Source organism: Chiloscyllium plagiosum, chromosome 35 (genome assembly GCF_004010195.1).
Source record: "Chiloscyllium plagiosum isolate BGI_BamShark_2017 chromosome 35, ASM401019v2, whole genome shotgun sequence".
Classification (NCBI taxonomy): Eukaryota; Metazoa; Chordata; class Chondrichthyes; order Orectolobiformes; family Hemiscylliidae; genus Chiloscyllium; species Chiloscyllium plagiosum.
The window spans coordinates 4,049,728-4,069,610 of NC_057744.1; the positions used below are offsets into that span (position 1 = coordinate 4,049,728).

The 19,883-nt window shown below is 40.3% G+C and overlaps 1 protein-coding gene across 2 annotated transcripts in view; it reads left to right on the forward strand.

The window, feature by feature from the left end:
* Nucleotides 1–19,883, forward strand: part of ube4a (ubiquitination factor E4A (UFD2 homolog, yeast)) — a 58,567-nt gene that overhangs the window by 15,619 nt on the left and 23,065 nt on the right. For both annotated transcript variants that reach the window (XM_043676496.1, XM_043676497.1), the window contains exons 5-12: nucleotides 3,984–4,136; nucleotides 4,279–4,438; nucleotides 5,710–5,912; nucleotides 7,436–7,627; nucleotides 8,918–9,251; nucleotides 12,264–12,390; nucleotides 13,128–13,435; nucleotides 14,304–14,436. In XM_043676496.1, the coding sequence (XP_043532431.1) occupies nucleotides 3,984–4,136; nucleotides 4,279–4,438; nucleotides 5,710–5,912; nucleotides 7,436–7,627; nucleotides 8,918–9,251; nucleotides 12,264–12,390; nucleotides 13,128–13,435; nucleotides 14,304–14,436 (1,610 nt within the window). The remainder of the gene's footprint in view (nucleotides 1–3,983; nucleotides 4,137–4,278; nucleotides 4,439–5,709; nucleotides 5,913–7,435; nucleotides 7,628–8,917; nucleotides 9,252–12,263; nucleotides 12,391–13,127; nucleotides 13,436–14,303; nucleotides 14,437–19,883) is intronic.

Here is a 19,883-nt window from a genome sequence, read left to right on the forward strand (position 1 = left end):
TAGGTGGGCTTGGATCGGCGCAACATCGAGGGCCAAAGGGCCTGTTCTGCGCTGTATTCTTCTATATTCTATGTTCTAAGAAGGCGAAGGGAGGGATTTGATAGAGACATACAAGATGATCAGAGGATTAGATAGAGTAGACAGTGAAAGATTTGTTCCTAGGAGGATGATGTCAGCTTGTACAAGAGGGCATAATACAAATTGAGGAGTGATAGATTTAAGACAGATGTCAGAGGCAGATTCTTTACACAGTGTGGTAAGGGCATGGAATGCCCTACCTGCTAATGTAGTCAACTTGGCCACATTAGGGAGATTTAAACAATCCTTAGATAAGCACATGGATGATTTTGGGATAGTATGGGGGACAAGCTGAGAATAGTTCACAGGTTGGCGCAACATCAAGGGCCGAAGGGCCTGTTCTGTGCTGTATTGTTCTATGTTCTATGATATTGATGGCACAAGCTTCTATGAGGCACTAGAATCTGTCAATGGACCAACACGTCAAATCCAAAACTCCCTGAGAAACACCCATAACAAGATGCTGCATGCTAATAAGGAGTCAGCTTGGATCTCTGCTTGGACTACTTGAGGAAACCTTTTCCATCAATAAGAGTGCCGGTACATGATACTGCAATCATCAGCATCAAACAGTTGACTGCCAAAGAGGAATTGGGTGAAAGCCCAACTTCCAATTTAACAACTGAGGAAATCGTGACCATTGATGAAGAGCAACAAAGTCTCTGGAGTCGATGGAATGCCACCAGAAGCCTTGAAGCATGATGGGCATGTCCTATATACCAAGCTCTGATATTTTTATGGTCTGCGGTGAATGGCAGGATGCCACATGATCTTTGCAGTGCCATTATCGTCACCTTTTACAAAAACAAAGGAGAAAAGCGGCACTGCCCCGACTTATGTGGCATCATGCTCCTTTTCTATTAATGGGAGAATCTGGACATATTTCTGAACAGGCTTAGGCATCACTGAAGAAAACCTAAAGGGCCAATGCAGTTTCGGAGCAAGCAGAAATATGGCATATTTACTTCGACAAATACAAGAAAAATGATGACAAAACAAAAGTCTGTGCATCACTTTTCTAGATCTCACCAAGGCATTTGACAGTGAGCAGAGACAGACTTTGGAGGATCCTTGAAAAACAAAGATATCTATTCAGATTCCTGGCCATGTTAAAGTAATTTGAAGAAAATGCGTTTGGGCAGGTTGAGCACAACCTTGAGCTCAAATTCCTTCTGAATCTCCAGTGGCATGAAGCAAGGATGTATACTGACCCTGACCTTATTCACCATCACCTTCCGCATGACGCTGCAGCAGGCACCACACGTGACATTGAGGGAGTTTACGCATGCTTCTGGACTCCTGACCTCAGCGGTTTTCAAGCTCACAAAGACAGAAGAAAAACTCAACTGTGAACTTCTTTTCGCTGATCGTCGACAGTGTTCCTCTGGCTCACAGTCGTTCACATTTGCAAAGTATAACAAGGCACTTGTTCAAGGCAGCTCAACTTTTTGGGCTAAAAATCCATTTAAAGAAAACTGAAGTTCTGCATCAGCCTGTACCCCAAGAAGAATATAGACAATCAAGCATTATTTTTTGAGGGAACCAAGCTGGAGCCATCAAACAATTTATCTATTTGGGGAGGGTCAGTTTGTTTTGATGTGACCAAGACAAGGAAGTAGACAATAGGCTTCCAAAAGCAGGTAAAGGCCAAAAGAACTGCAGATGCTGTAAATCAGAAACAAAAACAGAAGTTGCTAGAAAGCTCAGCAGGTCTGGAAGCATCTGTAAAGAGAAATCAGGATTAGCATTTCAGGTCCAGTGACCCTTCCTTAGAAATGATGGTAACAAGGAAAATGTTGATTTATATGCAGAAGGTAGGGTGGGGAGAGGGTGTAAGGAGTAAATGATAGGTGGGAATAGAGCCCAAAGAGAGAAAAACAGTTGGACAGACAAAGGAGTGAATAACCATCTGGTTCAGCTGTTCATGGCGGCTGTTGTGGCAAACAATCAGTAGTATATAATGACAGATTCTGCGATCACAAGGATTGATGTGTGAGATTGGGTGCTAGGACATGGGAGAATTCAGGCCTTAAAATGATTGAACTCGATATTGTGTCTGGAGGGTTGCAAAGTCCCCAAGTGGAAAATGAGGTGTTCATCCAGCTTGTGCTGACCTTCGTTGGAATGTTGCAGCAAGCCTGAGAGAGAGGCGGCCAGGGAACAGGGTTGTGTGTCTCCTAGCTGTCATTCTGACTTTCTCGCGTGCATTGATCTCCTTTAATCAGGTATTGAACCCAAAAATGGACTTATACTCTTCAGTGCTGCTGCGGCATGAAGTCTTAAGAGCCATCAAGCTGAGCTTGGTCTCTCCTTGATCTAAAAAATGGATGGATTAATGACAATGTATTTGCACACTGGTTTTGTTTTAATGTGACATCTGGTTGCTGGATAAACTATTTTTCTGTTTGGCATCTGAGAGAGACTTGAAGCTGATTTTCTTCCTATCTTCTGCACAAAGTATTAAACGTTAGCTGATTAATCAATAGGGAATCAAGGTTTAGTGCTTTGACTGCTGTCAGCGCTTTGTTGTCACCTATCAGGAAGCGCAATTATCTCAGGACAATAACTTTCCTTCCACAATAATATCTTGCTTCTGCTTAAAAACCTTTATGCCCTCATAACTCTGTCTTAGTCAAGATCAATAAGTCACGATGATGTGAATTTGCAGTTGTTGTTTAAAGTTTCTGTGTGTTCTGTAACACTGTTTTCTAATTTATGTTTTCATATATATAATTTGACAATTGGCAGCCATCCCATTTCTGTAAGTATCATGGCGCCTCTCACAATTGAATTCTTGTTTGAAGAAACTGCTTGAAATGCTTTTTTTGCTTTTATTAATTACCAGTTAAATCTCAAAAACGCAGACAGATCTTAGATTTAGAGATTCACAATTTCACTTTAAAATAGAATGATTTTGTGCTCTGATAGCACCTGATGCATTAATCTGAAGCCAGTGATAATGTATGGTCTTGATTATTTTTTAAGAGGTTTGCTTCCATTATAATTTGATTTAGGAACCTAATGATCCATATGACCTAGGTTCTGTTCTGAAATTCTGAGAGGTGTAAGAAGGCAGTGGTTAGCACTGCTGCTCACAGCACCAGGGTCCCAGGTCCAATTCCAGCCTCGGGCGATTGTCTATGTGGAGTTTGCACATTCTCCTGTGTCTGCGTGGGTTTACTCCGGGTGCTCCGGTTTCCACCCAAAGATGTGCAGGTCAGGTGAATTGGCCATGGTAAATTGCCCATAGTGTTAGGTGCATTAGTCAGAGGGAAATGGGTCTGGGTGGATTACTCTTCGGAGGGTTGGTGTGGACTTGTTCGGCCGAAGGGCCTGTTTCCACACTGTAGGGAATCAAATCTAAAAGGCGCCATGTAAAAACAAATTACTTATTTTAGAAACATTTTAATTATTCACAGCATATCAGCATTCTTGGCAAGGTGAGCATGATTTGCTTATTCCTAATTGCCCTTGAGAAGCTGAAACTGGAAGAACAAAGTTATGTTTTAAACTTATTTTCAATTTATATTTTTTTTTGTTTAATTGAAGTAGATGAATGTTTAACTAGGCACTGGTGCAGAGACTTGCAAATTTGCTGTTTTTTTGTAAGGCTACAACTTGTAGAATCCTTATTAAAGCATAAAATATTCTCTAGTTAGCAGTTAGTACAGTTCAGCTGTCTGTCTACTGCCAGCATTTTCTATAGTGATGGCACGTGTTCAAACTATATTTAACATGTTGAATATCAAGTAATGCCAAGAGCTTGCATCAGCAGTTTGTTCTTACTGGTGAATAGGCAATTCAAAACAATGGGAAAGAATGAGGAATGATTTTGGACTAGGTGCACAGATTGATACCTTGAATGATCCATGAAATTGATAATAATGAACATGTCATTTTAATAGGCTTTGTTCACTCGCATGCTGCTTCCAGAACCAGGGACTCGCTTGATCTGCATGACATCAGGGAATGTTATTAATATGTCAGCTGATCGAGATGCTGGAGAGAAGGATGTTGTTAAGTACCTGTTTGCTTGTTTTCAAAGAGCAAAAGGAGAGGTATGTACTTCTGAGAACCTGTCATTGCCCAGATAGCCTTTTAGTTGATTTTTTTTTGGTGTCCATTTCCTCCTTTTGTCCTCTATATGAGATTTGGGCTTTCTCTTTCCAACAACATTGAAAATATAATCTTTCTCAACAGATTACAAAGGTCCCAGAAAACCTATTGACTTACGCTATTCGTTGTAAGGCTCTGACTGTGTCCAACACGCGCACTGTCCTCCTCACACCTGAGATCTACGTCAATCAGAATGTCTATGAACAAGTCGTTGATTTGCTACTTGAAGGAGTAAGTGGACCACGTAAGTAAATAATTCCAGTATTTCTCTGAATTTATACATTGGAATGCAAGATAGGCATGTGTTGTGTTCTGTTTCATGTTGGAAAAAGCATACATTTGTGCATTTTTAAAAAATGAAATAAGCGCTTGCAATTTAATGCCTCTCTCAAACTTCAGATGCTGTCCTAAGGTACTTCACATTTAATTAAGTACTTTTGAAGTGATCAACAGTTAATAGTATCAATCTAGTGATTAAATGATGTACTTCAAATTGACCATTTTATTATCTGAATCATTATCTTTGGTAAATAAATACCTGGTAGTACATTTATTTATGCAGAAGTTAGTTAGATAATAGAATGCTTTGCTATATTGGTTTATGAAGCAACATTTTTCCTTAATATGGATATTTAAAGGTGAAGATGTTATAGGACTGTAAGGAGAGACAGCATGAGAGTGGTTCAATTTTGGCGAGCTCTAAAAAGAGCCTGTGTCAATAAGATGGAACACATGACATTTTAGACCATTTTATACAATTCTGATTCTAAGTTGGTGTGTCTGGGCAACCCAGGCTTTAACAGTGGTGATGTTTTGATGAAATTAGTCATAGGTGGCATTCTGACAAATCATATTGTCTCAAAGAGTGAGTAGAACCCTCTTTACACACTGTACTATCAATATAATGAAAAACTCTCCAAAGTTACATTGGCAATGTAGTGCCATTTAAATATAGCTAAGTAATAACAATTTAAAGGACATGCTAGATGCATGTAGGGAAGGCTAACTTGGCTCATCAGTCTAGAATTAAGTAAGTTTCTGTCCCTCCTGCTCCCCCATCAGTCACAATTTCTAATCATTTTACAAATAATTTCAGAACTTTTGCCTCCAACACTATATCCCAGTTATTCCATGTGATAATCATTCTTTGTATGGAGAAACCTTCTGCCTTCAGTGCCAAGAACACCTTGGCAAATAGACCTGTGGTTTATATCTTACCGTTCCATGTTTACCACATTCTTGATCGTTTACACAGTGAGATGCGCAGTGTGATCATTCTGCTACTCTGGATGTAGGATTGTACACTGAGCTGGAAGGTTCGTTTTCAGATGTTTCGTCATCATACTGGGTAACATGATCAGTGAGTATCCAGATGAAGCCGGGAGGCTCACTACTGATGTTACTTAGTATGGTGATGAAATGTCAGAAAGCAAACCTTCCTGCTCAGCGAGCAAATCTACATCCAGAACCTCAACCTGAGCTACATATCTTCTCACAATTCTGTTACTTGTACAGACTTTGAAGATGTTACAGAATTTATGGATGATGTGATAGCTATCTTGAAGGCAGATGAAGAGGTGCGGACATTCAATGAAGTCATATTTCCAGTATTGGACATCTTATTGCGGCGCATCAAGGAATTGGACCTTTGCCACATAATGCTGTATGGTTACTTGGATATCCTCCTTTATGTTACCCGACAGCCTGAACTGGCGCAAGTAAGAAAATTCAAAATTACTCCAGGTTCTATATGATTTGCTGCTCGGATACTATTTATTGATTGGTTTGGTACCTGCTGTGTATAGAGATCTATTCAAACCAAGCTACAGAGAAACTTGCAGTGTTTCTGTTGGTACAATTGGATTGTGATGTGTATGTGTCACTGTACTTAACAAAGTCCTTAAACCTGAGACAGGTTACCGAATTTGGAGATGGCGAAGTGTTCATTTGTGTACTGTTTATAAGTATATTGTAAAGAAACCAAAACTCCAACTTTATTAAGACAGAACATTTGTAAGCTTTCTGATCCCTCCCCTTCGCGTTTAAGAATTTTCTTTAAGAATTCGATTGTTATGTGATTGACCCTCTTAGCAGATTTACTCACTCAAATGATGTTGCTGATCCAGTTTATTTAACCAGACATCAACCATATCCTGAGTAATAAGTACCAGCTTGGATCAAAAGAGCAGATAAACTTGCTTTCAATTTCCTGTCACATTGGAAACAGTTCCTTTGCAGTTCAGCTATCAGTTCCTTCATCTTTTCACCTCTCTCCCTATCATGAAGGACAGTCACAAGACAATAGCAGCCATACATTGTCATGTGAAGTCTTTGTCTCTTACACAAAATACCTTTGTTTCTTCTGCCAGTATAGTAGTATGCTACTTGTAGTATAGGAGAAGTCTTCTTAAAATAAGGCTGAAGTTATCCGGATGATGTGACTTCCCACCCAAATTCACGAAAAATCTGACCAGAACTGAGACAGGGCCTGCTCTTTTGATTTTAAATTATATTTAATCTTGATAAGTTGTGATATCTTGGGCTAGGAATTGCATTTCATTTCCAGTAAGTATAGAAAATGTTCCCAGTGTACTGCTTTTAGGAACCAATAAATGACTTGTAATAGCTAACATAAGGTGTGATTTCATGTTACCGGTGTCTGGTCACTGGGAGTACAGATCATAAAGTTGGAGACAAAACTGTCTTCGGTATGCACCCAAATGTACCTGCCATATTGCAGGTACCCAGGCTTACAGTGTAAAATTGGCTAGCCATTCACTGATGCCTCCACTCAAAAACAAGAGCAGCCTGCTAGGATGAGGGCTGCCCTGGAAATGTACATGAGAAGATGTTTCTATTAGTTTTCCTCTCTCTCTTCAACTGTCCTGATCTGCATGATTTCCAGTTGCCCTCTAGTACTTTGGTCAGCTGACTGTTTGTCGTATGTGAAACTGCATACAAAGTGTGCATCACCACTGGTCATAACTTTACCCCCACACAAGATTTTCCAAGTGCACTTTCTAGCAGGTCTGCTGGATGGTAGCCAGAAGCCTGATTATTTTAAAAAAATCTTCTATCTTAATATGTGATAGGGATTAAGACCATTTAACTGTACTGTGCTTTTAAGAATTCTTTCTGTTAATGTATGTGTGTTTCTATGAAGCTGCTAAATATGGTCAATGTACAAAAATGAAATTAGCATCGCAAATATGAAATGATTGCTATTTATTTCCCTCACCAGGTTTTCTTAAAGCATATTGAGCCAAAGGATCCAAAGAATGGTAACCTATATCAGCAGACCCTGCTGGGGACTGTCTTAAACATGTCTTGTTTGCTAAAAACTCCAGGACTGGTGGAGAATCACTTGTACTTTTTGAATCCTTCGAGATCTAGTCCTCAGGAGATCAAAGTTCAAGAATCAAACATTCACCAGGTGAGTTCTTTTGAATGGGTTGTGCTGTTGTGCAGTTTTCCTCTCCATCCAACTTGTCTGGTCACATGCTGATGGGCTTTACCCTGACTTTTGCCAATATCAGTCTTGTTGCAGTGAGAACGAGGTTCTCAAAAATTATAATGCATACTAGAGAATGTTCAGAGCTGTCTCATTATTGAAGGAATATTGCCTCCAGTTTCCCTCTTATTTCCTTTTATCCTTTCCTCGACCAACCTCAGTCTGGCTGAACTTGGAGACCAGCAATTGAAACCCTGGGAATTCTGTTTTTTTCCACTTGTGAGCCCACCCATCTAGTGTTGCTGTTCAAATTTTGCCTTCTAGTTCTCTTATGGCTTAAGTTTTATTTCCTTTATGAGCAAGCTACTTCTTAGTTCCACCTGTACTGATGGATACTCATTGATTATTCTGATATATTTCACTACATTTCAGTTGGGGTGTCCAACTGAAGTTGTTTGCGGTTGTTTCATTTTGTTAACTTCCACTTGGGTGTCAGCTATGGCTGAGTGGTAGTATATTGAATTACAATTTGCTTACAATATTTGTGGGTTCAAATCAACCATATACTTATTTAAATTCTGGGTTGAAACTTCAGTGCAGAAGGACTGCTACATTGCTGAAGGTTAACTTGAGATCTGTTCCCATCCACTTGCTTAGGCAGATATGGGCATAATTTGAAGAGGTAAAAACAATGACTGCAGATGCTGGAAACCAGATTCTGGATTAGTGGTGCTGGAAGAGCACAGCAGTTCAGGCAGCATCCGAGGAGCAGTAAATAATTAGAAGAGGTGGCATCCTTACAGTTTCCTAATCAACATCGCTGCCTCTCGTTCATTCATTCTTTGTGGTGTTTTCCTGTATACACTGCATAAGCTGTAACACTTGCTTCTAGATCTGCAAAAAGTAATCTATCAGTTGTAAAGTTCTGTGGGACATCTCAAGGGATTTGATGCTGCTCCATATAAATAACGTTCTTTATTGCAGTACCTTATCAAGAGCATGGAGTAGGTGATACCTTAATTTATGTAATCTTATTGATATCAAGCTTATATACATGACTAAGATATCTTTGTTCTGAAACTTTGATTCCAATCATTCTGTTTTCATCCCTTTTACACAAGAATTTGCAGTTAACTGAGAGATAAAATTGAGCAAATGGAGCTTTCCTACCAATCATCTATTAGCTTACCTGCAGATGACTTCATATATCTTTTGTAATACAGTCTCATTTTTGGGAAGGTTGTTCAGAATATTCTTGTTTTGATTTTGCAGTTCATGGCACAATTGCATGACAAAGTTCACCTGATACTACGGAACCTCATCCAACTTTCCTCAGATACCAAACATTGTATCCTTTCCTGGCTCGGAAACTGCCTCCATGCTAACTCAGGACGGACAAAAATCTGGGCTAACCAGATGCCTGAGCTCTTCTTCCAAATGTATGCATCAGATGCCTTCTTCCTGAACCTTGCTGCTGCTTTGCTAAAACTCTGTCAACCCTTCTGCAAGCCAAAGTCTCCTAAACTGCTGACCTTCAATCCTACATATTGTAGTTTGAAAGACCTGAATGAAGAGGAACGGAAATGCAGAAATGTTCATATCAAAGGTGTGGCTGAGCAGTAAATCGATTGCTTTTGTTTTTAGTTATCTAACAGTATTTCAGCGCAATGGGTGATATCTATATCTGTTATCTTGCACAAAATCTTGATGCTGGCACTACTTTAGTTATTAACAAACATCTGGCTGCTTTTGAAAAATGAAACTTGCAACAGGAAGCGTGGAAGTGAATTAGACCCAATAATTGATCCTCGTGGAGTGGCATGGCCCCACTTGATACTCATAGCTCACAGTCTGCTCTTTACCAGTGGCAGGTGTCTTTTTTTTATTTAAAGCACAACTGTATATTTCAGTGGTTTCCAGACTTTTCCTAGTTTAGTGAATCCTATATACATGTTGATATACTTACTAATCCATTGCAAACCTTGGTATACTCCTGGGATCTTTTAGTGGATATTTCCTGGGCCACCCAAAAGAAAACAGTGCCAAAATTGCACAAATTTGTTTTTTTTTTGCATGTAGAAACATGGCACAGTGGTTAGCACTGCTGCCTCACAGCGCCAGAGACCCGGGCTCAATTCCTGCCTCAGGCGACTGTGTGTGTGGAGTTTGCACATTCTCCCTGTGTCTGCGTGGGTTTCCTCCGGGTGCTCCGGTTTCCTCCCGCAATCCAAAAATGTGCAGGTTAGGTGAAATGGCCATGTTAAATTGCCCGTAGTGTTAGGTGTAGGGGAATGGGTCTGGGAGGATTGCGCTTTGGCGGGTCGGTGTGGACTTGTTGGGCCGGAGGGCCTGTTTCCACACTGTAAGTAATCTAATCTAAACAGAAATGAGGTTGGTGGTAATTCAGCATTCTCAAGCCTGATTTGACATGTGGTTCTCTGTGCTGGGCAAGAATCACCTTTCGGCCAATGTTATGAATAACGTGTTGTAACTACTCATGTATCTCATTTACAAGTGTGTAAAATTACTGTTGCAATGGTCAGCACAACTTTCTGCACTGAATTGAGAATGAAAGTGTGTCAGAAAAGTTAAGGGGTTGACTGAAAGAGAGGAGGGGCAGAGAGCTAGGAAATGACCATGAGACTGGGCAGTGGCAAAAAGGAAACTGGTCGAGATGATGATTTCGTGGGGGAGGTGGGTCAAGACAGTGATGATGCAGCGAGTGCAGGACAGGTGATAGCCTGTGCTTTAATGTCATAGAGTCATACAGCACAGAAACAGCCCCTTCGGTCCCACCAGTCCATGTTGACTGTAATCCCAAATTAAACTAGTCCTGCCTGCCTGCTCTTGGCCCATACCCCTCCAAATATTTCCTGTTCATGTACTCCTCCAAATGTCTTTTAAATGTTGTAACAGTAGCCATATTCATCAATTCCTCAGGAAGTTCATTCCACACACGAGACACTCGTTGTGTCAAAGAAAATCATCTCTCACATCTTCTTAAAATTTTTCTCCTCTCACCTTAAAAAAATGTCCCCTAGTCTTGAAATCCCCCATTCTCGGGAAAAGACATCTGCCAAACACTTTATCTATACCCCTGTTTATTTTACAAACCTCTATAACATCATCTCTCAACTTCCTACATTGCAATGAGAAAAGTCCCAGCCTGTCCAGCCTCTCCATATAATTCAAGCCCTTCATTTACAGCGACATCCTGCTAAATCTCTTCTGAACCCCCCCAGTACTCAGGCCTCACCAATGTCCTATATGACCTCAACTTCCATATTCAAAGGTCTTAGCAATGAATGCAAGCATGCTAAATGCTTTCTTAACCACCATACCAATATGTGAGGCAAATGTCAAAGAATTATGGACTTGAACCCCTAGGTGTCTCTGTTCTACAATACTGCTGTTCTACTTTTAATTGTACAAGGCTTGTCTTTGTTTCTTTTACCTACATGTAATACTTTGTATTTATCCAAATTAAGTTCCATTTGCCACTGTTCAGTCCATTGACCCAATTGATCGAGATCTCTTTGCAATCTTAGATAACTTTCTACACTGTCCACTGTACTACCAATCTTGGTGTCTTCCGTAAGCTTACTAACCATACTTTCTATATTCTCATGTAAATCATTTATATAAATGATAAACAAAAGTGGACCCAGCATCGATCCTTGTGGAACACTGCTAGTCACAGGTCTTTCGTCCAAAAATCAACTCTCCACCATCATTCTCTGTCTCCTGTTGTTAAGCCAATTTTGTATCTAATTGGCAAGATCACCTTGAATCCCATGTGATCAAACTTTAGTAATTAGTGTACCATGTGGAACCTTGTCAAAGTCTGAGTAAAGAATATCCACTTCTCTGCCCTTGTCAATCTTCTTGGTTACTCCATCAAAGAACTCAATCAAGTTTGTGAGGCACAATGTCCTTCGCACAAAACCATGCTGACTATCCCGAATCGTTCCTTGCCTCTCCAAATACATATAAATCCTGTTTTTAGAATCGCTTCCAACAACTTACCTACCACTGAAGTCAGACTCATAGATCTATAGTCCCTTCTTAAACAAAAGCACAATGTTAGACACTCTTCAGTCCTCTGATACTTCACCCGTGTTTATAGATGATAGAAATATTTCTGCAAAGGGCCTTGCAATTTCCTGCCTAAACTTCCACAAAGTCCTGGAATAAATTACATCAGGTCAATATAATGTGGAGCAAAGAACCAAGGAGCACACCTGCCAATCTGGCTCCACACCCATAAGTAACAAACTGTTAAAGGCAATCCAGTTGGGTAAAGGACAAATCCAAGATGGAAAGCCCCTTATTTGCATCCATTAACTCTGAGCTGTGGTTCTTTAACATACTTTTTGACACCCATGCCAATATGGCAATCTGTATCCTTTTTGCACAGAATGTACACATTGGTTTTCGGCCATTTTGGACACTTTGCCAATTTTAATATCTGTAAAATGGGCATAGACTCATTGAATTCCTAAGCCAAGATATCTTACCAGCAGCATTGTTATGTAAAAGCTGTGAATGGTTACATTTTATTAGGATATTTTAAATGGGAAATTCTTTTTGTGAAAGTTGTTTTATTCCTTTGCCTTAGGTTTGGACAAGGAGACCTGTTTGATCCCGATACCTCAGGGACTGGAACCGTCTTTTGCTCAAACATACAACTTGGTCACAGAGAATTTAATCCTGACTCAGTTTGCCTTACACCTAGGTTTTCACAGGTACTGAGAGTCTATGTGCAATTCATAGCATAAGGAAAAATGGTCAGAAAGTGCATTAAAAGTGCAATTAAATCACGTCTTCAACCTGTTAATTTTTCCTTTCCTGGGATCATAGGAGAAGGCTTTCCCAACAATGCACTGGGTATGTATCAAGGGAAGGGTGTGAGGGCATGACCCTCATTGAATGGCTGATAATGGTCAAGCTTTCATCAATTATTACCCTGACACTCTCATTTTCCACTAGGCCACAGATCAAGCATGATCTCATTGGATGGTGGAGCGGACTCGAGGGGCTGAATGGCCTATGTTTTATATGGACATAAATGTTAAATAACTTCGTATTTACATATGAAGTTTGAGAAGTTAATTGATGTCACATGTAGACATGCTGATGCACTTTGTAAAATCTTGCTGTTAATTTTTTCATTTGTTACCTTTAAAGAATTTTCAGGTTCAATTTGATTCCGCCCCTCCTGTAGTCCTGGAGACATCAATTCATCGGTTAATTCCTAAGAGAAGATGGAAAGCGTCTGAGAAAAGCAGATTAAGTTTAAAACAAAAAATATGTTTTAAATAAAAATAGAGGGGAATTGCTCGATCTCGATCTCTGGAAAAATAGCTATGCCGTCTTGAGTTGTCCTGCTGATGCAATATATCTTTTGTGATGTTCCTCTGTAAATGCTCTGCCTCTTCGGATTAGTCTTTTAATGAGAAAGCTGTGTTCTTCACCTTCACAGGTTACACGATCAAATGATAAAGATGAACCAAAGCCTACACCGACTGCAAGTTGCATGGAGAGAGGCACAGCAGTCTTCCAGTCCAGCTGCAGAAAACCTACGTGAGCAATTTGAACGGCTGATGACAGTTTATTTATCGACCAAAGCAGCTGCCACAGAGCCACAGATGCTCCAGAACTGTATGAATTTGCAGATTTCCACCACAACAATACTGGTGCAGTTTGCATTGGGCAATCAAGGAACAGACTACGTGGAGGTGACCTTCCCACTTCTGGACTTGGAATACTGCATGCTTTCTCATGTCCCAGGTATATAGCATGCCTTCTTGAAGATTTGTGAATCTTGAAGATGATGCCCTCTTCCATCTAAACGTTTCTGTTCTTTGTTGTATCTTTTTCTCTTTAATGTTTCTAATGCCATTTCCCAATTTGTGAGCAATACCATGGCAAGTCAACTAAAAATGCTTTGTTTAGAAGCAAATAGTAGTCTCATTTACTTCAAGAATAGTTAATTTGGTCTAAAGGTAGCTGTCAATCATTTATCAACCACTTAATACTGCCCCAGTATCTTGCAGCTGCAATGAAGAGTTAGTGCCTTGAACTCATTTTCCACTATGTCCTAGCAACCATTTAAGATTAATTGTTCCTTTCAACTTCCTAATGTTGCCTTGAGGTACAGGCTCATGGTTAACACCTGCCCTCACTCCAGCTTCGAAATGTGTCTTTCCTGAGTGCAGTGCACCTGGTAAGCTTTGTTGTTGTTTATTTTTGAAGGTATATAGTTTAAATTTCATTGCAATGCATCACGAAACAATGTGCCTCAGCAGAGGTGATTTGGAATGGTATAGTGAAGGAGTGATCTGTTCATTGGGGTTTATTTCACTCTGGTGCAGTGGATGTTACAATGATCTTAAGTGAAAAATTTAGTTTATACATTGCAAATGGACAAGGCTTCTTGTCTTCTGTGTGAGATGTTCCACTAAAATCCACACCGTCATGCTGGTGGGTATTAACAGAATGTAATGGAAAGCTTTCAGAGTTAGCACATTGGAAGGATGAGGTCTATTTGGCAGGAGGCTCTTCAGCTCAGTACAACTAATCGAAATTGTAATCCATTTTCAAGATATTACTCTGTACTGATCCTTTTGACTCATTTCATTTGATTTCCTTGTTGTAGAGTTCTTTGCCGACAATCTTGGAGATTTCTTCATCTTCCTACGGAGATTTGCAGATGACATTCTGGAAACTGCAGGCAATTCCCTAGAGCAACCTCTACACTTTGTCACTGTGTTCATGGGTAACGTAGAGAGGTAATACTGAAGAGTCCATGACAAAATTCATTACAAAATCTTGTGTCACCAAGCACCCAGTGTTTGAGGTTGCTGCAGTTTTTATGTGAGTTGCATTAAAGTTGAGGATGTTGGCCCTGATGTACTTTCACATTTAGTAGTATCATAAAGAAACAATTTCAGAGAATTCATAGCATGGTCAGATGCTGAATTATGCTCCCTCTACTCTGACCCATAAAGCTTCAGAAGAGCACTTTCTACTACATCACTTTGCCATTTTTACATTATCTGCGTCAGTCTGTTTGCAGACACGTGGAGTAAATTTGCCATTGAGCTCTGCAGTAAATCTCTTCAGCCAGTCAGACTTAGATTGAAACTGCTCAATTCATTTTACTTAAAACTGAAAAATCCATCTGATGTAAGACTTTCATTTGTTACAATTCTCATGCAGGGGACTAACTATTAAAAAGGGGTTTGAATTCCCAGTGACCAATAAGAAAGATCATGTAAAAGACTTCATGTTTTAAGATTTATACTATAACAAACTAAAATCAACATTGCCTAAATATCACTTAGTAAGCAACTAAACCATCTGACTCAAGAAAAGATGACCCTCCTACCATGTCTATTCGTTACACTGCATTCAAGCCTCACATCCCTCCTGTGTTTCCACAGGCTGTCTTCTCATCACACCAGTGCATGTCTTCCATAGTGTTCTTGAAAGTCGCTTCCTTCAAACCTTTTGACCATAAGTGAATTGATGTCAAATAACAAGGCATTTACTGACTGCATGTTGGCCTTTGAATTTCCACAAGGTTTGTCCTTTCAGATGGAGAATCAGGTCTCTCGAGCACTCTGCTTTATCTCTTAGTTTCTTTATTCTTTTCACACCCAGCAGCATCTCTCTCGCTCTTCGCTACACTTCATTCACTAAACTAGATTTCAATAAGACTTGGCCCAGCCCACAGAACCCACAGTAACCACGTCACATAGCTGGTTGTTGGTAGCGTGCCACATTTTATTGTCTTGAATTAAAGAGACAGTTCAAGACTTAAACATGGGAGGTGATGGCCTAATGGCATTATTGTTAAAATATTAACCAGGCGATTCCGGTAGTATTCTGGCACCTGGATTTGAATCCACCATGGCAAGTTGGCAGAACTTGAACTCAAGAAAAACATGAAATTAACAGTCTAATGATGACCATGAAACTGTTGTCCAAAGATGGTAAAACTCATCTAATTAATCAGTGTCAATTAAGAAAGGAAATCTGCTGGCCTTATCTGGTCTGGCCTATATGTGACTCCAGACTGACAGCAATGAGATTGACTCCTAATTGCCTTCAGGGCAATTAGGGATGGTAAGTAAATGCTTGTCTGGCCAGCGATACCCATATTCCACAAATTAATTAAATTTATTAACTTGTGAAAATTCCATTGATCTAAGCTGGATTCAGATCTAGGTTTTGGTTAAAAGGCTGGTGACTTAATTTGTCTGTTCCTTCTGAGCAAGGTTAATTATTAAAATAGCTGCAATGCTACAGTTGGTAATTTTGCATCCCAAGGTTGGTTCTCAATCTCGATTCTTGCTCGAGCTTTCCCAAGTTGTCAAATTTGCCTTATTCAGATATTTGTCAAGGCTTAAATGGAAACCTTTTAGAGCCTGTATTGCTCCATTTCACCTTCTTGAACATCAGTTAAAAAATACTGTTGGTGCAGTTATCTGTGAGATTGTTGACTATTTTTGCATAATGTCTGGGGACAGGGATTGGGATTAACTGTAGAACTTCACCAAAGTGGCAGCTCTAGCACTATTTGCCAAATGATCACCTCTTTTGCTGTTTTATTCTGTGATTCTATGAAAGGGATGGTTGAGAAGTAGCAGGCTTTTAAGAATGAGATAATGAGAGTTCAGAGACAGTATGTTCCTGTTAGTGTCAAAGGCAAGGCTGGTAGTAATAGGGAATGCTGGATAACTAGAGAAATTGAGGCGCTGGTCAAGAAAATGATGGAGGCATCAAGTTTGGAAAGCTGGGGTCGGGTGAATCCCTTCAAGAGTATAAGGGCAGTAGGAGTACAGTTAAGAGGGAAATCATATGGGCAAAAAGGGGACATGAGATAGCTTTGGCAAATAGTTAGGAAGAATCCAAAGAATTTCTACAAATACATGAAGGACAAATGATTAATGAGGGAGAGAATAGGACTGCTTAAAGATCAGCGTAGCCATTTATATGTGAAATCACAGGAAATTGGTGAGATACTAAACGAATGTTTTGTATCAGTATTTACTGTGGAAAAGGTCTTGGAAGTCAAGGAACTTGGGGAAATAAGTATTGAAGACTTGAAAAGAGTTCAGATTACTGAAGATGAGGTGCTGGACATGTTAAAATGCATAAAGGTAGATACATTCCTGGGACTTCATTAAGAGTTTCCAGAACTTTGTGGGAATCTATAGAAAAGATTGCTGAGTCCCATACTGAGATATTTGTATCATTGACAGCCAAGGGTGAGGTACCAGAAGAATTGGAGGGTGGCTAAGGTGGTGCCATTATTTAAGAAAGGCTGTAAGGACAAGCCAGAGAACTGTAGCCTGGTGATCCTTATGTCACTGGTTGCTAAGTTGTTGGAGGCAATTCTGAGGGACAGTACATGTATTTGGAAAGGCAAGGAATGAGTAGGGATAGTCAGCATGGTTTTGTGCATGGGAAATCGTGCCTCACTAACTTGATTGAGATTTTTGAAGAAGTGGTGGTACGGTTTTTGGGTGGCACGGTGGCACAGTGGTTAGCACTGCTGCCTCACAGCGCCGGAGACCCGGGTTCAATTCCCGCCTCAGGCGACTGACTGTGTGGAATTTGCACATTCTCCCCGTGTCTGCGTTGGTTTCCTCCGGGTGCTCCGGGTTCCTCCCACAGTCCAAAAATGTGCAGGGTCAGGTGAATTGGCCGTGCTAAATTGCCCGCAGTGTTAGGTGTAGGGGAATGGGTCTGGGTGGATTGCGCTTCAGCGGGTCGGTGTGGAATTGTTAGGCCGAAGAGCCTGTTTCCACACTAAGTAATCTAATCTAAGTGACAAAGAAGTTTGATGAAGACAGAATGGTAAATGTCAGCAAAGCATTCGACAAGGTTCTGCGGGTAGACTGTTTAGTAAGTTAGATCAGATGGGATCTGGGGGGGAGCTAGTCAATTGGATACAAAATTGACTTGAAGGTAGGAGACAGAAAGTGGTGAAGGAGGCTTGTTTTTCGGACTGGAGGCCCGTGACCAGTCATGTGTCACAAGGATCAGTGCAGGGTCTTATTTGTTTTTATCATATTTATATAAATGATTTAGATGTGAATGTAGGAGGCATGGTTAGTAAGTTTGGAGATGACAGCAAAATAGATGTTGTAGTCGACAATCAAGAAGATTACCTCAGATTGCAACTGAATCTTGATCAGTTGGATTGAGGGGTGGCAGACAGAGTTTATTTTAAATAAACGTGAGGTGTTCCATTTTGCTAAGGCAAACCAAGGCAGGACTTATATACGTAATAGTAGGAAGCTGGGAAGTGTTGCCAAACAAAGAGACCTAGGGTGCAGGTGCATAGTTCCTTGAAAGTGCAGTCACAAGTAGTCAGGGTGGTGAAGAAGGCATTTGGCATAACTGCCTCCATTGATCATAACATTGAGTGTAGGAGTTGGAACATCATGTTGTGGCTATCCAGGACATTGGTGCGGCCATTTTTGAAATACTGCATACAATTCTGGTGGTCTTTCTATAGGAAGTATGTTGTGAAACTTGAAAGGATGCAGAGAAGATTTACAAGGATGTTGCCAGGGCTGGAGGGTGTGGCTATAGGAAGATGGTGAAAAGGCTAGGACATTTTTTTTGCAGTGTCAGAGGTTGAGGGGTAATCTTAGAGGTTTATAAAATCATGAGGGGCATAGACAGGGTGCATGGCGAAGATCTTATTTCCTAGAAAGCATAGGTTTAAGGTGAGAGGAGTAAGATTTAAGGACCTTGAGGGGCAACTATTTCACACAGAGGGTGGTGCGTGTATGGAATGGGCTGCCAGAAGAAGTGGTGGAGACTGGTAGAATTGCAGCATTTAAAAGGCATCTGAATGAATATATGAATAGGAAGGCATTCGAGGATATGGACCAAATGCTAGCAAATGGGACGAGATCAGATTGGGAAGTCTGGTCGGTGCAGATGAGTTGGACCGAAGGGTCTGTTTCCATGCTGTATGACTATGACTCTGTAAATAAGATTCAGCATGCAGTCCAAGTTAAGTTGCAGGATCTGATCCTTTCCACTAGAGGAAGCTGTTGTTTTCTGCTCATGAGGTTCAGCAGTAAAGCTGTCTCTGTTTTGCTACCTTCCTGTAATAGAAACTTTAAGGCACTGAGAGATACAGTGGGGAGAAGCTGTACCCTGAAATACGGAAAAGTGAGCACCTATTCATTTGAAGTAATTGTTTATATTTCTGCTATAAATTCCGTGAGCTCACTTAAGTTTTGACTTTATGTTGTTGTTATGAGATCTCCTATCTTGTATACTCCAATCTTCTCATACTTGAGGTTTATTTTTAACTCCAATCTTATCTAGAGTAATCATACTTAGGGTTTTTTTTTTGAAGAGAACTATTTTGTGTTGACATGTTCTGTTCTTAAGTAAGAACTAGTCTAAAATAGGTGCAGATTTTCCTTTCTTTAATCCAGTCTCTCTGGCTGTGTGCACGCCACACTTCAAAGACGTTCTTGTAAATGTATTTCTACTGAAATAACTCATGCTGCTACGTGTACATGTTAGTTTGCTTCACCTACACAAATGAGATAATTACCAAGCCTCATCTCCCACATCAACCCCAGGCTGGCTCTTCATTTGCAGCGATCTGCTGAGACCAATGTTGTTCCTCAGAGAAACCACTGGCATTACAAATCAAGTCACCCAACTCAAATTCTGTGCACAGACATGAGTTTCTGGGTTACGTAAGCATCTGTTTAAAACAATTGGCAAAAGTCTCACTGAATTCAAGAAGCCAATATAAATTTTGGTGCCAATAATTATATCTGTGCTAGTAATGCCAATGCATTTTGCCTGTTTTAATTGAGGAAAATAGTCAGAAAATGGATTTTAGTGCTCCATTTGGCAAATATAGAAAGCTGGAGTCACATGTAGGCCTCCAAACAGCAGTCAGGAGCTGGGGTGCAAAATACACCAGGAGACAGAAAAGATGTTTCGGAAAGGCAAAATTACAGTTATTGTGGAGGATTTCAAAATGCAGGGGGACTGGAAAAATAAAGTTGATCGTGGATTGCAAGAAAAGAAATTTGTGGAATGTCTACCAGATGGCTTTCTGGAACAGCTTGTGGAGGAGCCTACTCAGGAACAGGCAATACTGAATTTAGTGTTGTGCAGTGAGGCAGACTTAATAAGGGAGCTTAAGGTGAAGGAATCCTTCAAAGACAGTGATCATAACATGATT